Raw genomic sequence first — 27,050 nt, 5'->3', positions numbered from 1 at the left:
AGCAGTCACAAATGCTGCTAACATTTCGCAATCATCAGTGAGCTTCCCCATCTCTGACTTTATGATGGAGAGAAGATCATTGATGAAGCAGCTGAAGATGGTTGGGCCTAGGACACTACCCTGAGGAACTCCTGCAGAGATGTCCTGGAGCTGAGATGATTGGCCACCTATAACCACGACCATCTTCCTATGTGTCAGGTATGACTCCAACTAGCAAAGAGTTTGCCCCTTCATACCCATTGATACCAATTTAGCTAGGGGTCCTTGATGCCACACTCAGTTGAATGCAGCCTCGATAGTAAGGGCTGTCACTCTGACCTCACCTCTGGAATTTAGCTCCTTTGTCCATGTTTGAACCAAGACCGTAATGAGGTTAGGAGGTGAGTGGCCCTGGTGGAATCAAAACTGGGCTTCACTGAGCAGGTAACTTCTAAGCAGGTGCTGCTTGATAGCACTGTTGATGACTTGTTCCATCACCTTAGTGATGACCAAAAGGAGGCTGAAGGCAAGGCAATTGGCCGGGTTGGATTTGTCCTTCTTTTTAGACACAGGACGCACTTGGACCATTTTCTATATGGTTGGGTAGATACCTATGTTGTAACTGTACTGGAACTGCTTGGTTAAGGGAGCAGCTAGTTCTGGAGCACAAGTCTTCAGTACTGTTACCAGACTGTTGTCAGGGCCGGTAGCCTTTGCAGCATCCAGTGTCTCCAACATGGAGTGAACTGAATTGGCTGAAGCCTGTTATCTGTAATGCTGGCGACCAGCGGTGGGGGCCAAAATGGATCATCCACTCAGCACTTCTGGCTGAAGATTCTGGTGAATGCTTCATCCATATCTTTTGCACTGATGTGCCGGGCTCTTCCAACATTAAGGATGGGGATGTTTGTTTAGCCTTCTCCTCCAGTGAGTTGTTTAATTGTCCACCACCATTCATGACTGGATGTGGCAGGACTGCAGAGCTGAGATCTGATCCACTGGTTGTGGGATCACTTAGCTCTGTCAATCACTTGCTGCTTTCGCTGTTTAGCGTGCAAGTAGTCCTGTTTGGTGGCTTCACCAGGTTGATACCTCATTTTCAGGTACACCTGGTGCTGCTCCTGGCATGCCCTCCTGCACTCTCCATTGAACCAGGGTTGATCCCCTGGTTTGACGGTCATGTTTGAGCTGAATATGCCGGGCCATGAGGCTACAGATTGTGTTGGAATACAATTCTGTTGCTGGTGATGGCCCACAGCGTCTCATGGATGTCCATCCTTGAGTTGCCAGATCTGTGCAAAGTCTGTCCCATTTCGCACGGTAGTGCCACACAACATGATGGAGGTTGTTCTCAATGTGAAGATGGGGCTTCATCTCCACAAGGACTGTACAATGGTCACTCTTGCCAACACTGTCACGTATAGATGAAACTGCAGCTGGCAGGTTAGTGCAAATGAGGTCAAGTATGTTTTTCCCTCTTGTTGGTTCCCTCACCACTTGCCGCACACGCTCTCTAGCAGCTATGTCATTTAGGAGCCGACCAGCTCAATCTGTCGTACTGCTCCCAAGACACTCTTAGACCATAAGACATCGGATTGGAAGTAAGGCCATTTAGCCCATCGAGTCCACTCCACCATTTAATCATAGCTGATGGGCATTTCAACTCCACTTTCCTGCACTCTCCCCGTAGCCCTTGATTCCTTGTGAGATCAAGAATTTATCAATCTCCGCCTTGAAGACATTTAATGTCCCAGCCTCCACTGCGCTCCGTGGCAATGAATTCCACAGGCCCACCACTCTCCGGTTGAAGAAATCTCTCATTTCCGTTTTAAATTTACCCCCTCTAATTCTAAGGTTGTGCCCACGGCTTCTAGTCTCCCTGCCTAATGGAAATGATTTCCCAGCATCCACCCTTTCTAAGCCATACATTATCTTGTAAGTTTCTATTAGATCTGCCAGGATCCTCAGCCGTTCATCATATGTTAAACCTACCATATACGGATCATCTGTGTGAGTCTCCGCTGGACACGCTCCAGAGCCAGTATGTCCTTCCTGAGGTGTGGGGCCCAAAATTGGACACAGTTTTCTAAATGGGGCCTAAATGGTGGACAGTGAAATCCCCCACCCAGAGTACATTTTGTACACATACACACAATGACTTGAACTTTATAGCCATTCCTGCACTGAGTCAAAAACCTAGAACTGCCAAACAGCACTGTGGCTATAGCTACCCCATCAGCAATTAGGAATGGGCCGTAAATGCAGGATTAGCCAGCGACACCACCATCCTACAGAGCAGTGAGAATTTTTTTTCTCCCAGATTTCGCAATATATACCATTTTAGGCTAGAACGGCAAGTGTAGGGTGGATACAACTGTATCATAAAAACGATTTCCTCGTCATGAAAAATGACACCCAACGAAGGAGCAGAGAATAGTTATGAGGTGTTCTGCCTGTTCTAAAATAATGGTGTTGAAATGCGTAAATCAATTTTGCTCCATGTCTTGCACTTTCTTCGTCCCACAGTTCAACAGCTGTTCAGGAGGGAGTCGGTGCACTGCTTTTTTATCCAGCAGCAACTCTCCTTTGCAGGGCATGCCCAGAATTCTTCTTTCATCCAAATCATTTGGATTATACAGAATGTTTCTCACACTGATCGCACGTTTGGAATACGCATGTTGGTACTGTCCTACAGCCATCACCGATCAACGCTAGTTGAGAAAGAAATGCAGGGGGACCCTTGTGGTGCAGTCGTCGTGTCCCTACCTCTGCACTGGGAGGGGGTGATTAAAATAGGTTAATAATAACAAATGCACGCATTACTCAAACTGAGAGAAAATTACAATTAAACATTCGTAAAGTGACTGGCAGTTCTTGCTGCTTTTTGGGCGAATGAGTCATTTCATGTACACGTCCGTCCCAACATCCAACAGAAGAAAGAACGACCAATTAATCGGATTTTGGGTTTATTTTTTATTTGATAGATAATGCTGGCCAGGCCGTTAGGAGAACGCTGCGATCTTAAAACGTCCAACATGGCCAGAGCACCAAAATGAGTTAGGAGACACCGACCAACTTCGATATTGTTTGTATGGCGGTGAGTGCCAATCGCTTACCTGCCTTCCTCATGCCAAGAGTGCCGACTAGTAATTAAATCATATTCAACCTTTGTCGAACCTACTGACGAGGGGTGAGAAACACACTCACTGCTGAAGTAAGGAGAGTGTGGTCTGTGCTATTAACTAGTTCAGTTCAAAATGTGACACACTGCAACATATATCAGGCGTGGCCAACAATGACTAAGTCATCCATCATCAAGAGCAGAAGCGAAAAGCGATGCCTGTTTCAACAGCACTCCAGCCTCGACAAGAGTTGCACGTATTTGCGAACAGCTAAAGCCACTTAACGTATGTCACCTTTTTCGAAGCGTTTCCCCCAAAGTCAGCAAAACAAAATACCTAAATGGCCGTACCTTAATTTATTTTGCTCGGGAGTGGGCAGATTTGGGTTTTATTATCGCGTCAGTGCAGTCCTGACTGTTGGGCGGCGGCGCACGAGCGTTTTGAAAAAAAACAACCGCTCACGCACGCGAACAGCGGGACGCCCACCCGTGGCCGTTATGCAAAGTGAGAAGGCTCGCGCCGCGCCCGTGCACAGGCTGCAACTGTACCGCCAGAGCTCAGTCAGCTGTACCCACGCATTCTCGCGACCTAGCATTAACTTCAACTTCGTCCCGCGCTACAACACACACTGTTCATGGCCTAAAAATGCCACATACACAAAGCTTAACTCCAGCGTACAAATTTTATGCAAACCCTTCTAGCTCTATGCTTGACACATGTCGCGAGTGTGATGGTATATTCCCCAGATAACAAAATGTGAGGCTGGACGAACACAGCAGGCCAAGCAGCATCTCAGGAGCACAAAAGCTGACGTTTCGGGCCTAGACCCTTCATCAGAGAGCCCCACATGGCGTGCGTGCCTTGACAGCACGTCGGACAAAAACAATGTCTTAATTGTAAGCTACATACAAACACATTCTCCTTCCACCAGCGGCGCTCAGTCACAATAGATGTGCACCATCCACATGATGCACTGCACCAGTTCATCAAAGCTGCGACCACAGCACGCCAAAAAGGTCAGCATATATATTGCAGCAAGTTCCTCTTGACGCTACAGCTGGTTCAGACTACGAAATATAGTATCTTTCACTCAGCGTAGCTCAAGCAAAAGCCTGGAATGCCTACGCTGACATCATAGACACTACATGTATAGCAATTGCAGGCTACTGACTCGTGAAAGTCGAAAACGCCATTAAAGCCACCAAAAATAAACATGACAGACACTGTCTGCGGAAAGGGCGATAAGATTGTGAGCCACCTCTTTGTATATCTATATTTCCATTTATTGAGGTAGGAACTGTGGAATTTGGGTTTCAACATCGAGAAATGGGTGATGGCAAAGGGTCCGAATCCTTCCACAAGCATTGTCTTTTAGTTAACCGAGAAGTGCAAGGTATTAGTCGTTAATCCAGCTTTTATTAACAAATGTTAATTAACACTCTCAAAATCGGGACAAGGTGAATCAGCTAAAATGCAAAGAACAGATCCTAAGCATAGTCAGGGAAGAAATGATCTACTATGAAATTAAAGATAATTTGTCAGAGTGTGCGAGTTTACCTCATGTGGTTTAGAAGCTCAGTGACACATGGGGGTCACAGGTCACACAAACTCGCTATCATTTTGATTTCGGTCTTTGTAGAGATAGTTTTTTTGCAATTTGTCTATTGTTCCAATAAACTGGCTAATTGTTGTGATCATAAAAGGAATTTCTAGAGGGAAAACGCACTGAATAGACCTAAAGTACACGTACTCAGCTAGCCCAAGACAGAAATTCAGCGCCAGAGGCACTGACACTGCACGAGACGTATTATCAGGCGCAGGACCACTTGAAACACAAAGGAATGGGTATTTGAAATAAGGATTATATTTCCATCTTCCGCACATTGCGCTGGCCATGGAAGACAGGGCAGTTAGAAACACTGCACTATTTTTGTGGCCAGGGCATTAAGTTAAACCCAGCAATTAGACCTGTCAGCTCAACTTTAGCATAAAGAAATTTCGTGAAACAATATTTTGGGATTGAATTTAAAAAAAAGATCAGCATCAAGATATTCAGGGAAAACCCTGCCACACAAACTAAGTTTTTAATCAAGAAGTCTCACGTGTTGTTTATGAGAGCAAGGCTACATGTGATATCAGCAACTTAGGTGGCACAGCAGCTCAGTGGTTAGCACTGCAGTCTCACAGCGCCAGGGACCTGGGTTCGATTCCCACCTCGGGTGACTGTCTGTGTGGAGTTTGCATATTCTCCTCGTGTCTGCGTGGGTTTCCTCCCACAGTCCAAAGATGTGTAGGCTAGGTGGATTGGCCATGCTAAATTGCCCGTAGTGATCAGGGGTGGGTGGGTTATAAGGAGATGGGTCTGGGTGGGATGCTTCAAGGGGCGGTGTAGACTTGTTGGGCCGAAGGGTCTGTTTCCACACTGTAGGGAATCAATCTAATCTAATCAATCTTCAAAAAAATACTGGAATTGTACCATATAACAACTTGGAAAACAGGTTGTACATTATGGAAAAGTGACAGTAGCAACCTGAATAGAAAATTCTAACTGACAGGAAACAGTCCCAAGCTGAAACAGTATTTTGAGTTTGCTACTCACCCTTATCCCTGCACATGCTAGCCTTTCTCGTCTCCCACACCAGGGTCATCCCTTCTGCAGACATACGCCACAAACATGGTCTCAGCACCGCCGCCCCACCCAACAATGCAATGGCCCCTCCTCCTCTTCTCTCTCTCCATCCACGTGAAACATGGCTGTCTTTCCTGCGACCCGTCACATCCCTTCATCTTGCAATCACCACCTCGTACCCACTCTTCCAATACCCAGCCAACTCCCTGCACCCCTTCAATCTTACAGTTGACCCATCCAACTAAATGCACTCCCTGTCCCCAACCACTCTCCATCCCAGACCCCACTTTGGAGGCCCACTCAGCTCTTGTCTCACGAATAGACCCAACAATGTTGCTCCTATCCCACTCGGGCTTTTAGCTCCACACAACATTACTTCTGCAGATGCCAAACCAGACACATCCAGACCAGATTTCTCTTCCCTTAGACACTCCAGTACTGAGCTGGTTTCATTACCAGCTCGCACCCTGACATCACACCTAACTCATTTGAAAGCATTTGTTGAGTAGCTATCTTGACCATTATATTTCAGAATATGGCAGCAGGTGAATCGTTTGCCTTCCGTGAACAATTCTGCATTTTCAAAATGAAACCCTGATTGTAATCTCCTGTCAGAAATGCAAATCAAACTGCCTTCAGAAAAATGGAATGATGGAGTGGCAATTGTGTAAGATTGCCACCATTTGGGAAAGATTCTACGACTTGTCAAGAGCTAGCCTTAGTTATAGTTTTAAATTGGGAGGGCAAAACAAGTGCAATGCTTATTTCAAAGTGAATAAAAACAAGTGGTTTTAATCATTTTATTTGCAATGTAACTTAGAGAATAAATGAAATTACGATGAAACCAGAGATTGCTCAAACTGGGGAAAAAATTGCCCATGACAAATTATTGAGTTCAAGAATTGAGAATCTGGACATTGGCCAGGCTCTGAAAAGACTGACCAAAATCTTACGGCTCTCCAACTTTTCCTCAGTTTTCCCCACAGTTTTTCCTCAAGCCTTAAATACCAATTGATTCCGTACTTCGATTTAGTGATCACTGCTGTGATTGCATCATGTTCCAGTTCAAATGCAGTAAAAAAAATTTAGTGTACCATGTTTTGAATTCCAGTCTTCCTTAAGTTCCATCTAATCCTGACTACACTCCCAGTGAAAATTTGACCTGACACTAAATTTAAAGTCACCTCATCTCCAAGACAAAATGATCGAGAGTGCACCTCATCTGGCTCAATTTAAACCACCCAAGCTACGTACCAACAACTTAAATTCAAGAACAAATCTATGCTTGTAACTAACAATCACCACTATTGCCATGATGCTTTGGACATGCCAAACTGCTGATATTCCTAAAGCTGGATTGGAAGTGTTTAGATTCATATCTGTATACCACCAACTTTTCCTACAAAGGAGAACTAAAACATGCTACCTAATGAATTGGCTTGTGATTGCTGTATTCTACTTCACAGTCCCTAATCATCTCAATTTAGAGGATTTGAGATGGTAAGCAACTCCAATTTGGCCACGTTGCTTAAAAGCACAGAGGGCTACTATCACAAAAACAGTACTGTACAAGCTGACAATATTATATCAACCATAATGATCTTTTCAGACATGAATCCAAGAAAAACTGCACGTGGCCACCATCCAAAAGACAACTGGTATCAACAGTCTTTCAAGTGTGATGCTCATACTTTACAAATACGCTTTCCTTGCATATTGTCTACATTAAGAAAACTTCTAGAATGTACACACTCAAAAGCATTAAATGCTGATTCAGTTTGGTTCATGAGCCGTTAAGAGGGACAGACGTTGAATTTACTGGTTTACAGCTTAAATTGGTGCTGCAGAAAGCATTGTTTGAAACATTCTAAGTGCAAAAAATTGTGAATTACTTCCTTCCCAAAAATACCCTGTCCCTGCCACATATGCACACACCTTGGAAATTACACTGTACCAAAATTCAGAAGTGATAATTATTCAATCCTAAAGTTATGTTAGTAAGAAAAGTCAAGATTTGCAATCCAGTGTTTAAAGTCATGAAAAACGTATTGCACTCTCACTTGGAAGTCAGAATTCACATTATAAAAAAGTGTTCTTCACAACCTTGTGTCTAATTTTAGCTCATTGATCAGAAAGACAATTCTTCTCAATTAATCTTCATTCATGAGGAATCATTATTGATTTTGAATCATTGAGACAAGATGAATTCTCCCAACCTTAAATTTGTTTCCAAATTTCGTTCTGAACTGCTGCAGTAAGCCTCTACAGTTGCATAATGGACATCTTAATTTCCATTTCTCAATCCTAGTGGTATGAAATTACCATGTGAAGAACATGGTTATAATGATAATAACCAAATGAAGACGAAGGAAGCTTCTGTACAAGAGAATGCATTAAGGCCACAGTTCATTGGATGCATTATGGTTGAAAAACTGGAATTATTTTTGGTTTTTGAAATTGAGAAGGTCCGAACACGAATAAAAGCTTTCACTCAACTTGTACTTCAAATTTTAAATTCAATCATAAACTTCCTCAACCTTTTTATTGTGCTCAACAGAAAAGAACTAACAGCAACATTTGATAAGAAGAATGCAAGTGACTGAAATGCCAAGACTGTTCAATTCTTCTCGACCATTAAACAGGGAAACTATTCCACAGCTTGGTTCGCAGCAAAATACAATTTAAAATACTTAGACCTGGCAGGTGGTTATTTTCAGTAGTCGCCCATATTTGGACAATGATATTTAAAATATATAAAAACAAAATTGCCATATACTTAAAGCACATTATTGCTAGATTTTAAAAAAAAACCCTTGTCCCGTGACTGTTGCTATAATGCAATCACAGGTTAAAAAGTTACATCCTGCTGCAAAGTTTCTTATTCACCTTGTGTGTAAAAACTTTAAAAAAAATATTCAATATTAAAGCATGACTGACCAAGTTTCGAAAAAGTAGTCTAGTTAAGGCAACTGGGCACAGTCCCCAAAGTGCATCTAATAACATAAGAAATAAAGGCAACACAGTTTTCACAATATGCAATCGTACATGCTCTGTGTTATAATCCAAAATTACAGTCACAAGAGAGTCAAACTGAGTGGCAATTTAGAAATCACAAGAAGTGGTTCAGAAAATGTGTTGTCAGAAACCAAACAATAGGAGAGCTTTAAATGGCAACAGTGAATTTGTACAATCATCAGCGGGTTACAGACAGTATGTTGACAGCTTGGTACATGTATTTTTAGGGGTTAAGAGAAAACCAAGTAGTGGTACTTTTTCTTCTGCAGTAGGTCACTGTGCTACTTCGATATTCCTCAAGCAAAACAATTTAAAACCACGTATCTTCAATTTAAAACCAATTACTCATGTGAAGAAATTAACTGAAGTTTAAGTAGTTGAGTAATTCTGAATAAAAATTTTGAAAATTCAGGCTTTCAGTAACAATTTTTCAAATCGCTGTACTGTCAGCCTAAGACATGGACAAACATGCCTCACTGAGTCAATCAAAACACCATCAACACTGATAGAGATCAGCGTATAATGTATGTGTATGCAAAGTTCAAAAAAATTTCCCCTATCTTTTAAATTCAAGAAGTACATTTAGAGACTGTGTACAATTAACTAGTCTACAATTAATTGGTCTATTTGCAGCACGAACAACCTGCAGTCACACTGCAAATCAACCCATTTAAAACATACATTCAACCTGCACAAGTTCCAGTTTGCTTTCAACTTGAGGACAAAAATCAGTTTTCCATGTTCCCTCAAATAAAAAGCACAAGAAGATGGAGCATGCAGAGACCAGAAATCCAGACTAGAAATCCACCATCAAGAGTCCTACAGTATCAAACTAACACAGCAATAGTTTTCTCTTCCCTAAATGTCTTTAGCATGCTTTAACCAACACATTTTGCTAAGTCTGCTAGACATACCTAGACAAAAACAAAATCAATATTGCAATATCCTTAATAAGATCGTCTAGAATGTTTGGGCGCCTTTGAACTTTTCAACAGGTCATGTTCTTCAGAACACTGACATCTGGCTAGAACCAACCGCTTACTGACTTGTTTATCCAAAGGTTATTCATCCTAAATACTGAAGTACTATTTAACAATTACAGAGACAATGGATTTTTCCACAGAGCATGCTCACAATGATCACACATCATACTGTGTATGTGCAGGAAATGGGGATCTTGAAGGTAGAAAAAGAGAAGCACTAAGATCATGCCGATGTGGAAAAAACGGTTCCAATCCTTTAAGAACACTCATCTGTCCTTTGATCCAAGTTTTTCAATTAGATCTTGGAGTGGAGCAAGCTCTTTCCTGTCAATCAGATTAAATTCCTGAAAGGGAAAGGAGAATAATTAGTCATAACAAGATAGATTGTCAAAACAAATAGGAAAAATAAACCAATTGAAAGGTGAAGTACTTGCTAGTGGGAAAAACAACAAATTGGAATGACTGATGAAGCCTCAAAGGTCTACTTGGGCTGAGCGGATTTATACAGACTTATCTCTGTGTTCTTAAGGACACTTGCAAGTAAAAATCTTTACTTGATAATCCCATTTAACGAAAAAAGTGTTCCAATTAAGTTCAATGCAAGCTGGACAAACATCACTTGATTTTTTTTAAACTTCATGGCGCAAGACTGAGTTCAACTGCACAGCACAATAACTTTCCTTTGTTTTGATTATAACACTCCCGCTGTGTTTTAGTTTGTGCCTTGTTGACTTTGCTCACTAAATTTTTTAAAATGCATTCGTGGGATGTGGTTATTACTGGCCGGCCAGCATATTTTGCCAGTCCTTAGTTGCCACTGAACAGACTTTGTAGCGATTGGTACAACTGAATGGCTTGTTAGGCCATTTCAGAGGGCAACCATGTTGCATGGGTCTGGAGTCACATGTAGGCCAAACCAGGTGAGGACAGCAGATTTCTTCGCCTGAAGGACATTAGTGAACCTGATGGGTATCTCCGACAATGGTTTAATGGTCATCAGTAGATTCTTAATTCCTGTTAATTCCTGATTTTTTTTTTTTACTAAATTCAAATTCCATCATCTGCCATGGCAGGGTTCAAATTCAGGTCCCCAGAAATATTAGCTGAGTTACTGGATTAATAGTCTGGCAATAATACCACTAGGGCATCGCCCCCAACCCTCGGTGGATTAATTTTCTCCTTTTCACACCTGTCACCTATACGAGTTCACATCTATACAGCTCCTTCACCACCACTGGTACCCCCTTTGGCGTTTGCTCTGGGCACTATCGCCATCTGTCCCACTTAGAATCAACAACTTAATCACAAGCATGGAAATTGCCATTTAGCAGCTCCTTTCAGATTTATTCAAGTGATGTTAGACCCAAAACATCAAGTCTTTCTCTGTCCACAGATGCTGCCAAGATCTGCTCAGTTTCTCCAGTAATGCGTTGACTTGAAAATAAACCTCATCTAATGCGGTTCTGTTGCATCAGATGAAACAATTTTGAGATGCAGGAACATACCGTTATCCAGAATAAGATTTTTCTGACACTGAATCTTAACTTTCAAAAAGCAAACCAAGTTGAAGTGTTCAAAAAAGAACAAGTTACGAAAGAGATAACAAAGTGGAGAGCTGGATGAACACAAGATGCTGCTTGGCCTGCTGTGTTCATCCAGCTCTACACATTGTCATCTCAAATTCTCCAGCATCTGCAGTTCCTATTATCTCTGATACAAGTTAAGAAAGATCTTGGCTGCAACTTCCTGGACAATTCTTGCCCAACATAGTTGAGATATTTCTTGCCGTGTTTATACATTGCCAAAAATACAGGTAGAATACTACTCTGATGTCCCTGCATCTCTATTAACAAGCTCCACATGAGCAGTCAGGACAGAGCACATTGAGCCAGGAACAATTGCAGCACGTGATTTTCTAGGAAATTAAAACAGCGGGAATTCAGTGTAGAGAGGAAGAGGTACTTTTTGCATTTTTGTCCTTTTGTAGTTGATAAGGATAACATACTGTAGTAAAATTAACCACAGAATAAGGGCCCTTGAGCATTTAAAATAACGCATCTTCCAAAAAAATGGAAAATAGGTGTAAGCACAGGCCATTCAGCCCTTCGAGCCTGCATGTCACTCAGTATAATCATGGCAGATCTTGAAATTTCAGTACGCCACTCCCGCTATCTTTCCATACCCTTTGATACCTTTAGCCACAAGGGCCACATCCAGCTCTCTCGAATATATCTAACGAACTGGCCCCAACAGCTTTCTGTCATTGAGAGTTTCACAGGTTCACAACTCTGAATGAAGGAATGCCTCCTCACCTCAGTCTTGAATGGCTTATTCATTGAAAGTTTAACCATTTAATTTAAAGGGGTAAATTGTAGCAGGAGCACTGAAAGCTGTGATGTGCTCTTCTTGCTCTATGTGCCAAGTCAAGCACAGTTCAAGCCCCCATGGCTAGCATGCATGCAGGAAACATCTCCAGAAGCCCAGATTTTACAGCCAGGGACCTATCGAGCATCTGCGAGGCAGCAAGTATCACGGATAGCACATATTTGGGGGGTATGGTGGTGGTGTCGTACCACAGGCTCAGACTCCATGGCCAGGAAGGGAATGGGTAGCCACCAGGCTGAGGAGGAGAACCAGGCAGGCATTGCACAAATCTCATGGCTATTCCCCTGCAAAAGAGATATACCACTTTGGATACCATTGACAGGAATGGTCTCTCAGGGGAAAGGAAAACACTAAAATTCATTGCACCATGGTTGGCTCTGCTGCATGGGGGAGGAGTAACAAGTGCGGGAATCCAATACTTACATGGGATTCAACTGTAAAGAGAACAGACAGAGGTTTCTTTGCCGGCAAATGAGACTCCTAGACAGTGTGTTGCCTCTTAACTGAAGGAGGATCACCTGTCCTGAAATGTCAACTGTTTTCTCTCCACAAATGCTGCCAGATTTGCTAAGATTTTCCAGCAATTTCTGTTTTTGTTTGTGGTATGTTGCCTCCCTGATGCTTGTATCAAAGATGTCTTGGAGCAGCTTCAGAACATTCAAAGGGTCAGAGTAAACAGTGGTCTTGATATACAAGGTTTAAATTACAAATAAACAAAAGCACAAGGAGCTAAAAGCAGAGAAGTGGGAGTTAGGAACTAATTTCGGAAAAAGTAGGGTCTCCAAGGTAGTGATTTCAGGATTACTTTCAGTGTCAAAGGTTAGTCAAGTAGAAATAACAGGATATAGCAGTTGAACATGTGATTGAAAAGGCAAAGGCAATCTGCGGGGGATGGTTTCAGATTCGTGAGGCATGAGGACCGGTTCTGGGGGAACGTGAGCCAGTACAAACTGGGCGGTTTACATCTGGGCAGAATGGGGACCGATGTGAGGAATAGTAGGGAGTGATTGGGAGGCTTTAAACTAAAATGGCAGGAGAATGGGAACCAAGGAGTCAGATAAAGGAGAACTAAGGTCCAGAACAGACCATGATTGAGGTTGTTTTTCGGACTGCAATCTGCAGTATTCCACATGGATCGGCGCTGGGTCCACTTTTGCCTATCATTTATAGAACATAGAACATAGAACAGTACAGCACAGAACAGGCCCTTCAGCCCACAATGTTGTGCCGACCATTGATCCTCATGTATGCACCCTCAAATTTCTGTGACCATATGCATGTCCAGCAGTCTCTTAAATGACCCCAATGACCTTGCTTCCACAACTGCTGCTGGCAACGCATTCCATGCTCTCACAACTCTCTGCGTAAAGAACCTGCCTCTGACATCCCCTCTATACTTTCCACCAACCAGCTTAAAACTATGACCCCTCGTGCTAGCCATTTCTGCCCTGGGAAATAGTCTCTGGCTATCGACTCTATCTATGCCTCTCATTATCTTGTATACCTCAATTAGGTCACCTCTCCTCCTCCTTTTCTCCAATGAAAAGAGACCGAGCTCAGTCAACCTCTCTTCATAAGATAAGCCCTCCAGTCCAGGCAGCATCCTGGTAAACCTCCTCTGAACCCTCTCCAAAGCATCCACATCTTTCCTATAATAGGGCGCCCAGAACTGGACGCAGTATTCCAAGTGCGGTCTAACCAAAGTTTTATAGAGCTGCAACAAGATCTCACGACTCTTAAACTCAATACCCCTGTTAATGAAAGCCAAAACACCATATGCTTTCTTAACAACCCTGTCCACTTGGGTGGCCATTTTAAGGGATCTATGTATCGGCACACCAAGATCCCTCTGTTCCTCCACGCTGCCAAGAATCCTATCCTTAATCCTGTACTCAGCTTTCAAATTCTACCTTCCAAAATGCATCACCTCGCATTTATCCAGGTTGAACTCCATCTGCCACCTCTCAGCCCATCTCTGCATCCTGTCAATGTCCCGCTGCAGCCTACAACAGCCCTCTACACTGTCAACGACACCTCCGACCTTTGTGTCGTCTGCAAACTTGCTGACCCATCCTTCAATTCCCTCGTCCAAGTCATTAATAAAAATTACAAACAGTAGAGGCCCAAGGACAGAGCCCTGTGGAACCCCACTCACCACTGACTTCCAGGCAGAATATTTTCCTTCTACTACCACTCGCTGTCTTCTGTTGGCCAGCCAATTCTGTATCCAAGCAGCTAAGTTCCCCTGTATCCCATTCCTCCTGACCTTCTGAATGAGCCTTCCATGGGGAACCTTATCAAATGCCTTACTGAAGTCCATAAAATATATTATACATAAATATTATACAAATGACTTACATGTGAATAAAGAAGGCATGGTTATTAACTGTGCAGATAACACCAAAATTAGTGGTATCATGAACACTGAAGAATGTCAATTGGGTGAATGGGCTGAAGAGTGGCAGATGGAGTTTAATTTAGATAATTGTAGGTGTTTATAATATAGCGGTTGCTTATAGACTGCTGGGGAATGACTAACTGGAAAGTAGAAACACATGTAATAAAGTAACATATGTAATTATTAGTGTCTTTAATCTGCATATAGATTCAGCAAATCAAATTAGTAACAATATCACAGTGAAGGAATTCTCATAGTCTTGAATGGATGGATTTTTTGGACCAATACATTGAGAAGATACTAGTAAAGAGACTATCCTAGACTTGGTACAATGTAACGAGAAAGAAATAATTGGCAAACTGGTTGTGCAAGGCCCTGTTGAGATGAGCCACCATAATATGATCAAGAGTTGATTCTGAGACTGGGGTGCTCAATATAAATAGAGGAAATTACAATGGTACGAGGTGGTTACTTAAACGGACGGTGGTGCAAAGGCAATGTCAAACATTCAAAGGGCACAAGTGAAGTTCAACAACTGTTTATTGTTGCCCGGCACAAAAGTAACAATGGCAAATTTGGACAAACCATGCCTTACAAGGGAAATTAGGTATTGTATTAGATCCAAAGAAGAGGTGCACAAATTGACTGTTTAAAAAAAAATGAGTTGAGGAGTCAAAGTTCATCTTCAGAAGGGGAGGACAAATGTATTGATTCCCAATGTGAAAATAAAGTCCAAGAATAAGCTTGGGTAGGCTAACAACTGATTGTCCAAGTTTCTGTAGGTATGTGAAAAGAATGTGATTGGTAAATCCAAAATGTAGGTAATTATATGGACAGAGACACATAAGTTTATATTGGAACAATGAAATTACTGACCAACTTAATAACGACTGAAAGTCTACAGGTCCCTGGTTCAATCCTGGGTTTTGACAAAATGAGCACTTGCTGATCGTGTCAGCCTTTATTTGGGCGCCACACAGTGGCTCAGTGGTTAGCACTGCTGCCTCACAGTGCCAGGGACCTGGGTCTGATTCCACCCTCGGGTGACTGAGTGTGTGGAGTTCGCACATTGAGTGTGTGTGTGGGTTTCCTCCCACAGTCCAAGGATACGCAGATTAGGTGGGTGAAAGAGGGATTGGTCTGGGTGGAATGCTTTGAGGGTCAGTATGGACTTGTTGGGCCAAAGAGCCCATTTCCACAGTTGGCATCCTATGATCTATTTTGGTCTGTGTTCACAAACAGGTCACAAATAACAGACCAAAGTATGAAACAAAGGGCTTCGAGAAGGGGAAGATCTAAAGGAATTCATTAACATTAGGAAAATAGCTTTGGCGAAATTGATGGCATTGAGGGCAGATACAGGGCATGAAAATCTACATCCCAGTGTACTTAAGGAAGTAGCCCTAGAAATACCGAATGGATAGCTGGTCATTTTCCAAAACTCTATAGACTCGAACAGTTCCTACAGATTGGAGGGTAGCTAATGTAATTCATTTATTTAAAGAAAAGGAGGAAGAGAATAAACTAAGGCCAGTCAGCCTTTGGCAGTGGGAAATATTACGAGAGTCCGTTACGAAATATTTAATAGCTGCGCATTTGGAATGCGATGATAAGATCGGGCAGAGTCAGTACACATGTACCAAAAAGAAAACATGCTTGACCAATTGACTGAAATTCTTGAAGGTTGTCAGGAGAGTGGAGGAGGATGTGGGTAATTTGGATTATCAGAAGGCTTTCAACAAAGTTGGAGGTAGTGTATTCGGGTGGCTTGAAAAGTGGTTGGTAGAGGGGAAACAAAAAGGAGGTAAAATAAACAGGTCTTTTCCAAATGGCAGGCAGTGACTTGTGGGCTATTGCAGGGATCTGTGCTGAGACACTGCTTTTCAGAATATATATTGATATTTATAAGACGGAACTAAGTGTACTCTTTCCAAAGACACAAAGTTGGGTGCGAGGGGGAGTTGTGACGAGGAAGCATTTTAAATTTGGATAAATGTAAAGTTATCCACACTGGGAGAAAAAAAAACAGCAAAGTGCATTATTATTTGCATCGCTGGAAACTGATTTGAGGGATTGTGCTTTGAGAACTGGATGTCCTCCTACAGTAGTCACTGAAGGCAAATAAGCAGGACCAACAGGCTGTCAAGGCGGCAAATGCTACGTTGCATTTCCAAACAAGAGGATGAGTACTGGAGCAGTGAAATTGTACTATAATTGTACAGGACCTTGGTGAGACCACATTTGGAATACTGTGCACAGTTTTGGTCTCATGATCTTATAAAGGATATTCTTATCGTAAATGGATTGCACTGAAGGTTTAATAGACTCATTGCTTGGACGGGAGGACTGAGGTGTCAGGGCAGATTGAATTGGGTAGGATTATATTTGCTTCAGAACAATGATTCGGGGGTAGATCTCACAGAAAGTGATAAAATGCTAAAAAGGACCGCACAGTGCCAATGCAGGAAGCATGTGCTCAACGACTGCAGCTGGTAGGAAATTGAAGACGAAGTTGAGAAATTTCTTTATTCAGACAGTGGGGAGTCAATGTATTCACTACCACAGAAAACTGTCGAGGCCAAAGCACTGTACAATTTCAAAGATCCGGATAAAGCATTTGGGATTAAGGACATCAAAGGATATGAGTGGAAAAGCTATTGATTTGGACGATCAGCCATGATTATAACAAGTGATAAAGCTGGCTTTAAAAGCCAAATGGCTGTCTAGAGCTCCTATCCTGTGTGTCTCTGGGATAATTCAGTGTAAAAATGACATACAACTGCACTGAATGTTAAAGCTGGTAGTGAGAGCACGCACATTTAAATAGAAACAAACTCATCACCTCGAGGAAATAGAAACCTTCCTACAGTCATTATCATGCACATGTTGATTTTTGGCTCTGTTGATCCCAGAAAAGGACTATTTCTCAGCTGACATCTATCGTGTTAAGTAACATAACAGTAATTGGGCACAAGAGCATAATGATGAACACCACTAAAGGCATCAGCATTCTGACTCAACGTTAGATCTGTATTGCAAGTGTTTTGAAATTCAAGTTCAATGCAGATTTTCATACAATTGGGAACAAATAAACAATATGGCTACAGAGCATAGAAAAGGTGAACAAGAAGAGCCCCTGCGATACTGGACAAAGAAACCTTGAGGCGTACAGATTTGAGATCTGTAATCTATTCTGGAATTCATCATGATGTTATGCTCCCTCAACTTGCGGAATCTGCATGATATTAAGCTCTCCTCAAACTGCTGACAAATTATATATAAGGCAGATAAAATGTTAACATACACATTAAAATTTAAATTTGTGATGTCATCAACATAAAGGGTGGACAGAAAAGTAATGCGGAACATACTACCTGAACAAAAAATATGAAGTGCTTGAAGGAAGTATTAAGATGGGCCTCTTCCTGAAGCTGCATCACAGAGTCAAAATGCTGGTGATAAATATGAGCGTAGACTCTGAACAGCCGCTTCAGAATGGTCTTGGCCACAGACATGAAGTTTTTAGGAAACGGCACTCCTGTAGTGAAACAAAGTGATCATGAATTATAGCTTGGAAAAGCTTAAATGATTCAGGCTTTAAAAATGATCTATGCATTTTCACAGCTAATGCGAAAAAGCAACTTCAAGAGGCATCATAACTTGAACACAAAATGCAGTTCATGGGTGAGCAGGGAGAAGAACTGAACCAGACCAAAGAAAGAAGTTTTTTCATGCAGTTCTAGATGTCAAGTTAACCACTTTTAACTTCAAACTCATACATTCAAACAAGGAGAATTTAATCTATCGGTTTGCTTTTTAGTAATCTGATTAAATTTTAAGGACAATGGAACAAAACAACTGTAGTTTCTAATCAAAATTCAAAGAGCTGCTTCACAGTCCAGGGAGGGGATTGGGCATGGAGAAGAGATGAGGCTAATTGTAGCAAGTGTAATGTAAGTGTAGTGCCAACCAAAAAATTAAAACCGTCTTCTGGTACTAGTGATTGAGTATTGCACATGTCCATGAGAATGCATTGTTTGCTTTTCCTAAGTGGCTGAAACAAAACGGCTCACCTATTTTTGAAGGAAAGAGGGTTTCATCATCAAGCTGGTCCTGTACCCATGTCATCAGGTAATCAATGTACTTTGGAGCAGAACACTTAATTGGTTTTTTAATGTTTGTGCCATCAGCCCAATGGTATTCATATCTGTAACAAATATCCTCAGTGGTAATAAAGATGGCAAGAAATTAAACACTGCATACATCCTCCATTTACATCTGGTCAATAGATACTTGAAACATTGCACAACACTTAGAGCTTGCCAAAGCATTTAACAATTGTGACTGTAAGAAGAGAGAGGTAGGAAAACATTAAGAATCACACAGCACAGGACAATCAGATGATCAACCGAACTATGATGTACTACTTTGAAATATTCAACTGTCTTTTCAATTACTCCCTGTTTACCTCAGCTATTTATTCCCACCTTCCCTCTGTAATGAAGACACTTTTGTTTCTCTCACTCTTTCTTCCCACAAGAACAAGTACTGGAATCAAAGCAAGAAGAGAAATGAGCTCAAATTGAGGGTGACTTAAAACGTGAACAGCTAATGTATCACTCAAAATCGTTTCAACCTAGTATGAGCGTTGCGAAGTTTCATTTCTTTTAGGTGAATCTGTTATATTCATTTGGTTTTAACTTCAAACCAACCTCTGACATCCAACATTGTTACCTGTTGAAATGCAATGTGTTCAACTATGAATTTTAATGTCGAGGAACATGTATTGGAGAAGAAGGTAAGAGGGAGTGATCAATAAATCAAAGGACCACAAATTTCAAATCCGAGTCTATGGAATCAAAGTTCCAAAGGAGAAGGGCATAGATGCAAGGGGCAAAAAAAAAAAAGCAGATCCAGATATCACAGTGTAAAACTAACGCAAACATGATTAAAATGCTTTTGCCTTCCTTCTAATTACACATTGTTTGTACTCACCAAATAAAAAAAAGTCTACCCATCTCTAAACTCTTTTACTGGAGCATAATAAAAATATAAGCTACAAGTGTGAACATGTATTCCATGTACATGATGAAACAACAGTACCCTCTCTTAACATGAAATCATCGAAAAGCTATGGGACTGTTTGTGCACAGAACTCTGCCATGTCTCACACTCCACAAATTGCTCATGAAATAGATTTTAAAATTTGCTTTCTGAATGCATACTTCTATGTTGCATCTCAAGTCCCATGCAACATTAAAACCAAATTTTTACACCACTAAAATGTGTCCTTTGGCTTGTTGACTTCCCAATCACTAAACACCTGCCCACCACAGTCCCATTTTCCAGTGCTTGAGCCACAGCCTTGTATGCTATTGTGGTCCAAGAGGTCACGCAAATAATCGCATGTAGTGATGGCTCACTCTGCTCCCGCTCTTCCGAGAACTGAGTTCATGATCCCCATCACCCTCTGGGAAGAAAAGAATTCTTTAAATGCCTCTGAACCTCCCAGCCTTTACCTTAAATCTATGCACCCTGACTGCTGATTATACTATTAAAGGGGGGCATTTTTATCCTATCCACCCTTATTAATCTTGCAGACCTCAATCAGGTCCACCCTCAGCTTTCGCTGCTCAAAGGAAAACCAAACCGAGCATATCAATTCTTTATTTATAGCTGAAATGCTCCGACCCACATAAGATGTGGTCAATCTCCTCTGCGTTTCTTCTTGTGCAATCACATCATTCTCAAAGAACGATTTCAAAATTGGGAGCTAAAAACAGATCTAAACTGGTTGCAGAAGAGACCATTAAAAGCTGATTGGAAGGTCAAGGCCCTGGTTTCCACACGACCTTCATGGCAGGGTTGTTGAATATAAAATCAAGACTCACATAGAATTTGTTTTTCAAAGTCAGCTTCTCTCATGAAAACTCACAAAAACCTTACCATCAAACATGGAATCAAGTCAGCAAGAGAAAGAAATAAAAGTCCTCATTTGAATCAAGCTGACCTCCATGCTGAACAACTCACTGACAACTACCCGACTCCTTGTTAATTTCAGCGTTTCATGATTTTGTCGTTGTTCAAGATTAAATCCAATTTACCACCTTTTATTCATTCCTCAGGTCAAACGTTACAATTAAAAATGCGACCAAACTTAATTAACAGATGCCTGTGTTACGGTTACTTAAATGTATGATTTTTGCAGACATACGCTTTTACTTTAAACCCTTTATGTAGTAAACGTTTAGACAACATGGACAGAAAGTTGAGCAGTATTACAATTACACATAAGAATAAGACCATATTTGAGCAGTTCTCCTCCAGAGATTACCAATTTAACAACCAAGTGTTTGAGGAGTATGTTCCAAAGCCAAAATGTTGAAGTGATTACACCCACGAAATACAAGTATTGTAGGTCTTTCACTCATGGGCAAAATATCATGGGTGATGAAGACAGAAGATCAAGCTCTGTAATCAGTTCTGGACACCATATTCTGCGAAAGATGTTCTGGAGTTGGAGATGACGGCACAGGTTTCCAAGATTTATGCCCGAACGCCAAGGGTGAAATTACAAAGAGAAATTAAAAAACTGATTATCTTCCCTCGAGTTTAGAAAGCTAACACAATGATTTGATCAAAGTTGATAATTAGGAGGGAGAACAAATGTGCAGACAAATCATAACCACTCATTAGGAAGAAAAGTGCATGGGCACGGCATAATCTCGAAATTAAAGCCAGACTTGAAGGACTAAAATTAGCAAAACGTTTGCATACATGTGGTGCAAGTTCAGAACATTGTTCTGCAAATGACCTTTGATGCCACACGAATGACAAAATCTTAAATGAGATCATGAAGGAATGGTCTTTTTGCATCCACAAGAGACAGTGCAATTTGTTCAAAAGGAATCACTGTATAAATTAAGACAAGAGTTTACATCAGTTCACCGAAACTACCTCAAAAAAAGTTATTTCACAGGGGCTTGGAAGTGCAGATTCCTGTGTTTTATGCTGTTCTGACTAAATAGGCACAGATAGAAAACAGGAGGACTGACGTCTGCAAATCCAATCAATGCAGGCTGGTGAACAAGGAAAAATTCCTACATTTTGAACCTAGATGGCGAGTGTGGTTAGCGCCAAGATTAGTGGGATCGTGTTTTACTGTAACTTAAGTTGAGCAATGGATAGCGACTATCCAATCTCATCACAAGATCAAAACATCGCAGCGAAGTTCTTTGAAGGAAACTAGACAAAGAGAAGGGAAGGAAGGAAGGAACTGTCAAATAAAAAGCATGTTCCTGATCTCTAGTAAAGCTATTAAGATTGAAGTTTGTTCTGTACCTGACTGAAAGTGAAGGTGAAGCATGAATAGGCCAATAAATGTCAACTGTGTGTTTCAGAACTGAAAACCTTTTAAAGTCTTCATGGTGACACAACATTCATTTTTAAGTCACTTAATTGAAAGACAGGTTTGGGCTCACAAAGCATTTCATCAAGGCAGCTGGAAGCATTTTGGCATCTAACAGATACTTCTAGCATGTTGTCACTGTCAACCTTCTTTTATCTGACCATTTCTCTTAAGTCTTCACTTGTTCTGAGTGTATAGGATCTTTCCTACCTTGGTCCTGCTGACATCACAGGACAGCTTTGTTCTGTACAAAACTCTGTTATTGTTCCATACAGCATGTTGATTTGGTTGAAGAAGTCGACAGCTGAAAATAAATGAGCCAGTCACAATAAATATCTATTAAGAGAACAATTACCAATTGCAGTTACCAATTAAAATCAGGTAGTCAAGTCATAAATACCAGCAATTTGTGTGACTGCTGGTGATGGTTGACGAAGGTGGCGAGGGCTGTTGGAGAGGAGGAGAAGAAGAAAGGGTGGGGGAAGCCAAGTTGGGTTACTTCTGAAGTTGGCTACTTCAGCAATTAGACAAGATTCAAAATGATCTGACACTTGAGAAACTACACAATTAACTAACATCAAACTTCTCAAGTCTTCCACTTTAGCTCAGATTAAGAGATTTTCACAGAGGGACCCAGGAAACATTAGAATGTGTCATCACGAGATAAAACTTCCCATGAAATTCCCACATGCATCCACACGAGTACTTCTGCAGGGGCTTGACACACATCTGCAGCCATATCTTTGATCTCCAACAATCTGGGCACTGAAGATTTTGTCCCCTACCTCACAGAAACAAATTTACTCTTCCAGAACAAAGAAACAAATACTTCTTTAAAAATGGAAACTGGGGAATGGAAAATAAATACAGAATACAGACCTCAAAAGGATTGCTCAGAACAGGAAAAAAAAAGGGTGACTGCCATTAAAAAAAATAGTAAAGCATTATCTGAATTTCAGAAACACTCAAAAAGAAATAACAAGCAAGAGGTTTTGGAAGTCTCAGTTTTGTAACTGTATTCATGATGTTTAACTGCACTTTCACCACATTTTTTTCTTACAGCCTTTTCGAAAAAGAGTCACATATTTGCACAAATATATCTTGATTGCAATGTTTAAGCCATATATAGGAAACAATAAGGTAGAAAACAAAGATGCTGTCTGTTTACAAGTAGCTAACATAATCCAATGATGGCAAAATATTTCACAAGAGAAGTTGACACCCAGCTGCTTAAGGAAAATAAAGCTGTAAGGAAAATTTCAAAGTGATAGGTTTTAATGAAAGCCTGAGAAAGCTTTATCGAGTGCATTCCAGAGTTTAGGGCCCAGGCAGCTTAAAGGGGAAAAGACATGAATGAAAAGGTAGGCCAGAAGATCTCATGGTGCAACTACAGTGACCTTACCTCTCAGTCATGAGATTAGGATTCAACTCCCACCTGGACCACAGGTGTGCAATAATATCTTGAGATTTACATTGGAAAATATTTGCAATGGGCAGACAGACGGGTAAAATTCAAGTTGCATACACTTACTATTGACAGCAATCCATTCGTTTAGATCCTCGCCTTCTGGTAACATAACAGCTTGACGAAGGTTACCACTTCCCAAAGTTGCTTCAGCATGCTTTAGCAGCTCGTATTGATGGGAACCTTCCGGAATATTCTTCTTTGGTTTGAAAGTTCTGTTATTTCGAACCCCACTGAAATGCAAGTAAACCATTCATCATCACTGATTCTTTAAATCAAATAAAGGTTTCTTTAGGCGTGGAGGATGGTTGTCAATGAGAAAATGGAATTCTCGCTTTTCCCAGAAGAGATCAGTTGACCGCAGGCAAGCTTTAAACTCTATTTAAAGGCTCCAACGATTTTATCAGCAGCGTACACATGTTCACAAACCTGACAAGTATAAACCTTTCATTTATCTACACGTCAGAAGTACGGTGGAATATTTTGCACTTGTCTGGATGAGTGCAGTTCAAACAACATTCAAGATGCTTGACACCATTCAGGGCAAAGCAGCTAGTTTGTTTGTGGATGCGGTGTCAGTAATTCTCTACACCAACAACATTCAACAGCAGGGTGTACACTGCAGAAATTCTCAGGTCCTTCTCAGCAGCTTCCAAATCCATGTCTTCTATCATCTAGGACAAGGGCAGCAGATATGAGAGACGAAAATGATCTTCAAGTTCCCTTCCCAGCTATTCACCATCCTGTCTTGAAAATATGCTGCTGCTCCTTCAGGGTTATAGGATCAAAATCCTAGAAACTCCTCCCCTCCGCACCACACCCCCCCCAGGGCATTGTGGGTCTGCCTGCAGTAGATGGACTGCAGCAGTTCACGGTCACCTCTACATGCATGCAGCTCAAGTGATTATAATTACATCTACTAAAATGGACAGTGATGTTCCACTAACTGGATGTTGCATACCCCAAATTGTAGAACAGCTACTAACTTACAATTATATCAGTGCCACATATTTCAATAGTCCAACAAAGGTTGCAAGTAATGAGTATTATTTTCACACTTCAGCTGCAAAGAAGCAACGACCTGCCCATGCGTAGCAAGATACACAATTTCATAATTTAGTGGAACACCATCAAGAAGCGACACAAACTTGAATATGGTACTCAGCAATTCTCCACCAGGAAACAATTCACCAACGAAAATGCAGTAAAATCTTTGCTTAACTAACCAATAATTAATGCTTTAACCAGCTATTGGAAAATGACATTTGGCCTCGATTCCTGGGGTTAGAAGAACTATACATTGGATTCAGAAGTTCTTGCTTGTCAACAAGAATCACTTAATTGTAACATTATGTACTTGAATACTGTGTCATAAGGAGTCAAAATTCCTTACTTGTTCTCATTGGTTCCATTTCCTCACCAGGTGAGGTTATCATGAAGGACTCTGCTTCTCAAATTCTCCCTCTGTTTAAGCCATGGTGACACTCAGATTAAACCGTCACCAGTCATCTCTCTAAAAACTGCAGCAGCAGCCCTATGATCCAGTAGGACTATAATGACATAAGTACAAATTCACTGGTGTACATCATATGATACAAGGTCGTACCAAGCCATACAATCTCAAGTCTGTTAAGAGCTGTCCGCAAGTTTATGATTAAGTGAATAGTAAACTGACAGTTGGTAGAATTTCAATGGTATAGATATCAGTCATGCATAGGAACTGAGTGAACTGCAAAGCATGTCACCGCATTGGAGCTTCTGCTTTTAGGTAAACAGAAGAGGGAGGATAATACCACAGAAGAATCCGCTGCTGTCGACAGAAATAAATAAAGAAAAATAACAAGCTACATTGTCCTTGAAATTCACAGAATTCTCTGCAACTGACTTTTATGTCAAACTATCATGCTCATCCTTAGAGCGACAGATAACCAGGTTCATCATCTTGAGTGCAAGGTTACTCTATGGCTTGAAGATTTAACAGCAAACATGACGGTTGAGTTTTGGACAAGATGCAGGCTTCAGTTTTACCCTACCTGGTCTTCTCTCTATCTCAGGTGTGAGGCTGCTTTCAAAAAACAAACAAAAAAATGAGGCCACAGAAGTTTCTTATGCCTGGCTGTACCAGGTGCTAGTAGCCCAGAGGCCCAGACAAGTGGTCTGGCCTTTATAATCTTTGCGAATGAAACAGCCTTCAAATATCATCAAAGCCCATCTGTTTCACAATTAGTGGTTAAGTCAATCTGCGATCCTCACCTGCTCTGGCCTACAAGAGACTTGAGATTTACAGTCACACATTTCTCAACTACTGGCCTCAAAGACCCTTCATTTGAAGGGCAATTAAGCTGGGAATCAAGTATGATTTTGACAATCATTCCCCATGAAATAAAGAAGGAAAAAAAACAAATAACAAAACTCTGTGCAACTCATTCTGAGATAGTAAGAACTGCTGATGCTGGAGTCAGAGATAACACAGCAGGCCAGGCAGCAGAGGAGTAGGAAAGTTGATGTTTCGGGTCAGGACCCTTCTTCTTCAGAAGAAGAAGGGTCCTGAGTTGAAACGTCAACTTTCCTACTTCTCTGATGCTGCCTAGCCTGCTGTGTTCCTCCAGCTTGACACTTATTTCTGCACAACTCATGTTGAGATAATCAAGAATAATGACTTCACAACGGGTCATCTGAAAAAGATGAAGCCACACGAATTGGTTCAGATGAAAACAAAAATCACTGAAGACTGAAATCATAATACTTAATAATAAGCACACCATGGATGTACACAATTATAATGCCCAAAAAATTACTTGCCTTGATGATGGCAAAACAAAGAGGTCAAGATGGTCTCAGTTGGCAAGTAATGTCCATCAGAAAACATAATACTTTCAGCAAAGGCAAGTTGAAAGCACTTGACTAAGTTACACAATGATGAAACAAAAGCAAAACCCAGCCTTCAGTGGCTCCACGTCTTCAAAAACACATACCTGTGTTTTGACAAAAATGAGTGTCGTAGGAAGTTATTTGCATAGTCCATGTCCAACACCACCGATTGCAGACAATATGAGCTGACAATGTAACACGTATATCAAAGGTTCCCATTGTTGGGCAGTCGGCTCAAATAATTATATCCTCACCTTTTTTTTAAGAAAGGCGTAGTACGTTCCAACAGGAAACCTCCAACCCAATATCAGAAGTTAATCAGACTACGTGAGTGGACAACGGCGTGAGACGGAGAAGAAACAGTAATCGGCTTAATAACGACACAGGTGAAAAGGCGGAGTAAGGGAATAACGATAGAGAAGAGGAAGGAAACCCGAGGCCTACTAGGCCCAAAGTTTCCATAAAGGTAGAACCGAAAACAGGAAGAATGGTCGAGCTGGGCCAGATTATGGCACGTCACCCGCGCAATACTCACAAAAGGAAGCTCATTTTCTTCTAATTTAAACCACTCAGAAAAAGAAGCGTCGGGTTAAATAATAATCCGGAAAGGCATCACACTCCCGGCTACTTTTGGAGAAAAATTGTTGGAACCGACAACTACCGAGCAAAAAAAACTTCACTCTCCTTCCTCAGACAGCGAAATATCGCGAAGACGACCTCACCGCCACATCATGCAAATCAGGCTAAATGGTTGACAGTGGAATTAACCAATCAATGTCAGGGCCACTGCCCCTA

General features: G+C 41.3%; 1 protein-coding gene across 1 annotated transcript; it reads right to left on the bottom strand.

Moving 5' to 3' along the window:
* Positions 1–8,255: 8,255 nt before the first annotated feature.
* Positions 8,256–27,005, bottom strand: LOC125448055 (MOB kinase activator 1A). Its single transcript, XM_048523028.2, has 6 exons — positions 26,791–27,005; positions 23,451–23,617; positions 22,130–22,223; positions 18,585–18,718; positions 17,886–18,049; positions 8,256–10,072 (listed from the first exon to the last, which is right to left on the bottom strand). Exons 1-6 carry the CDS (start codon positions 26,802–26,804, stop codon positions 9,995–9,997), a joined length of 651 nt encoding a protein of 216 aa, XP_048378985.1. The 5' UTR covers positions 26,805–27,005; the 3' UTR covers positions 8,256–9,994.
* Between the last annotated feature and the right edge of the window lie 45 nt (positions 27,006–27,050).

This window comes from Stegostoma tigrinum, chromosome 40, assembly GCF_030684315.1.
Source record: "Stegostoma tigrinum isolate sSteTig4 chromosome 40, sSteTig4.hap1, whole genome shotgun sequence".
Taxonomy (NCBI): Eukaryota; Metazoa; Chordata; class Chondrichthyes; order Orectolobiformes; family Stegostomatidae; genus Stegostoma; species Stegostoma tigrinum.
This window is presented reverse-complemented; position numbering and strand designations above follow the sequence as displayed.

Excerpts from the sequence above, each read along its gene's own strand:
- LOC125448055 (XM_048523028.2), bottom strand. Across the intron at positions 18,719-22,129 it reads GTGATGTCAGCAGGACCAAG|ATATGAATACCATTGGGCTG; the intron begins GTAGGAAAGATC and ends TATTTGTTACAG. Across the intron at positions 10,073-17,885 it reads ACTTCATATTTTTTGTTCAG|GAATTTAATCTGATTGACAG; the intron begins GTAGTATGTTCC and ends TTTCCCTTTCAG.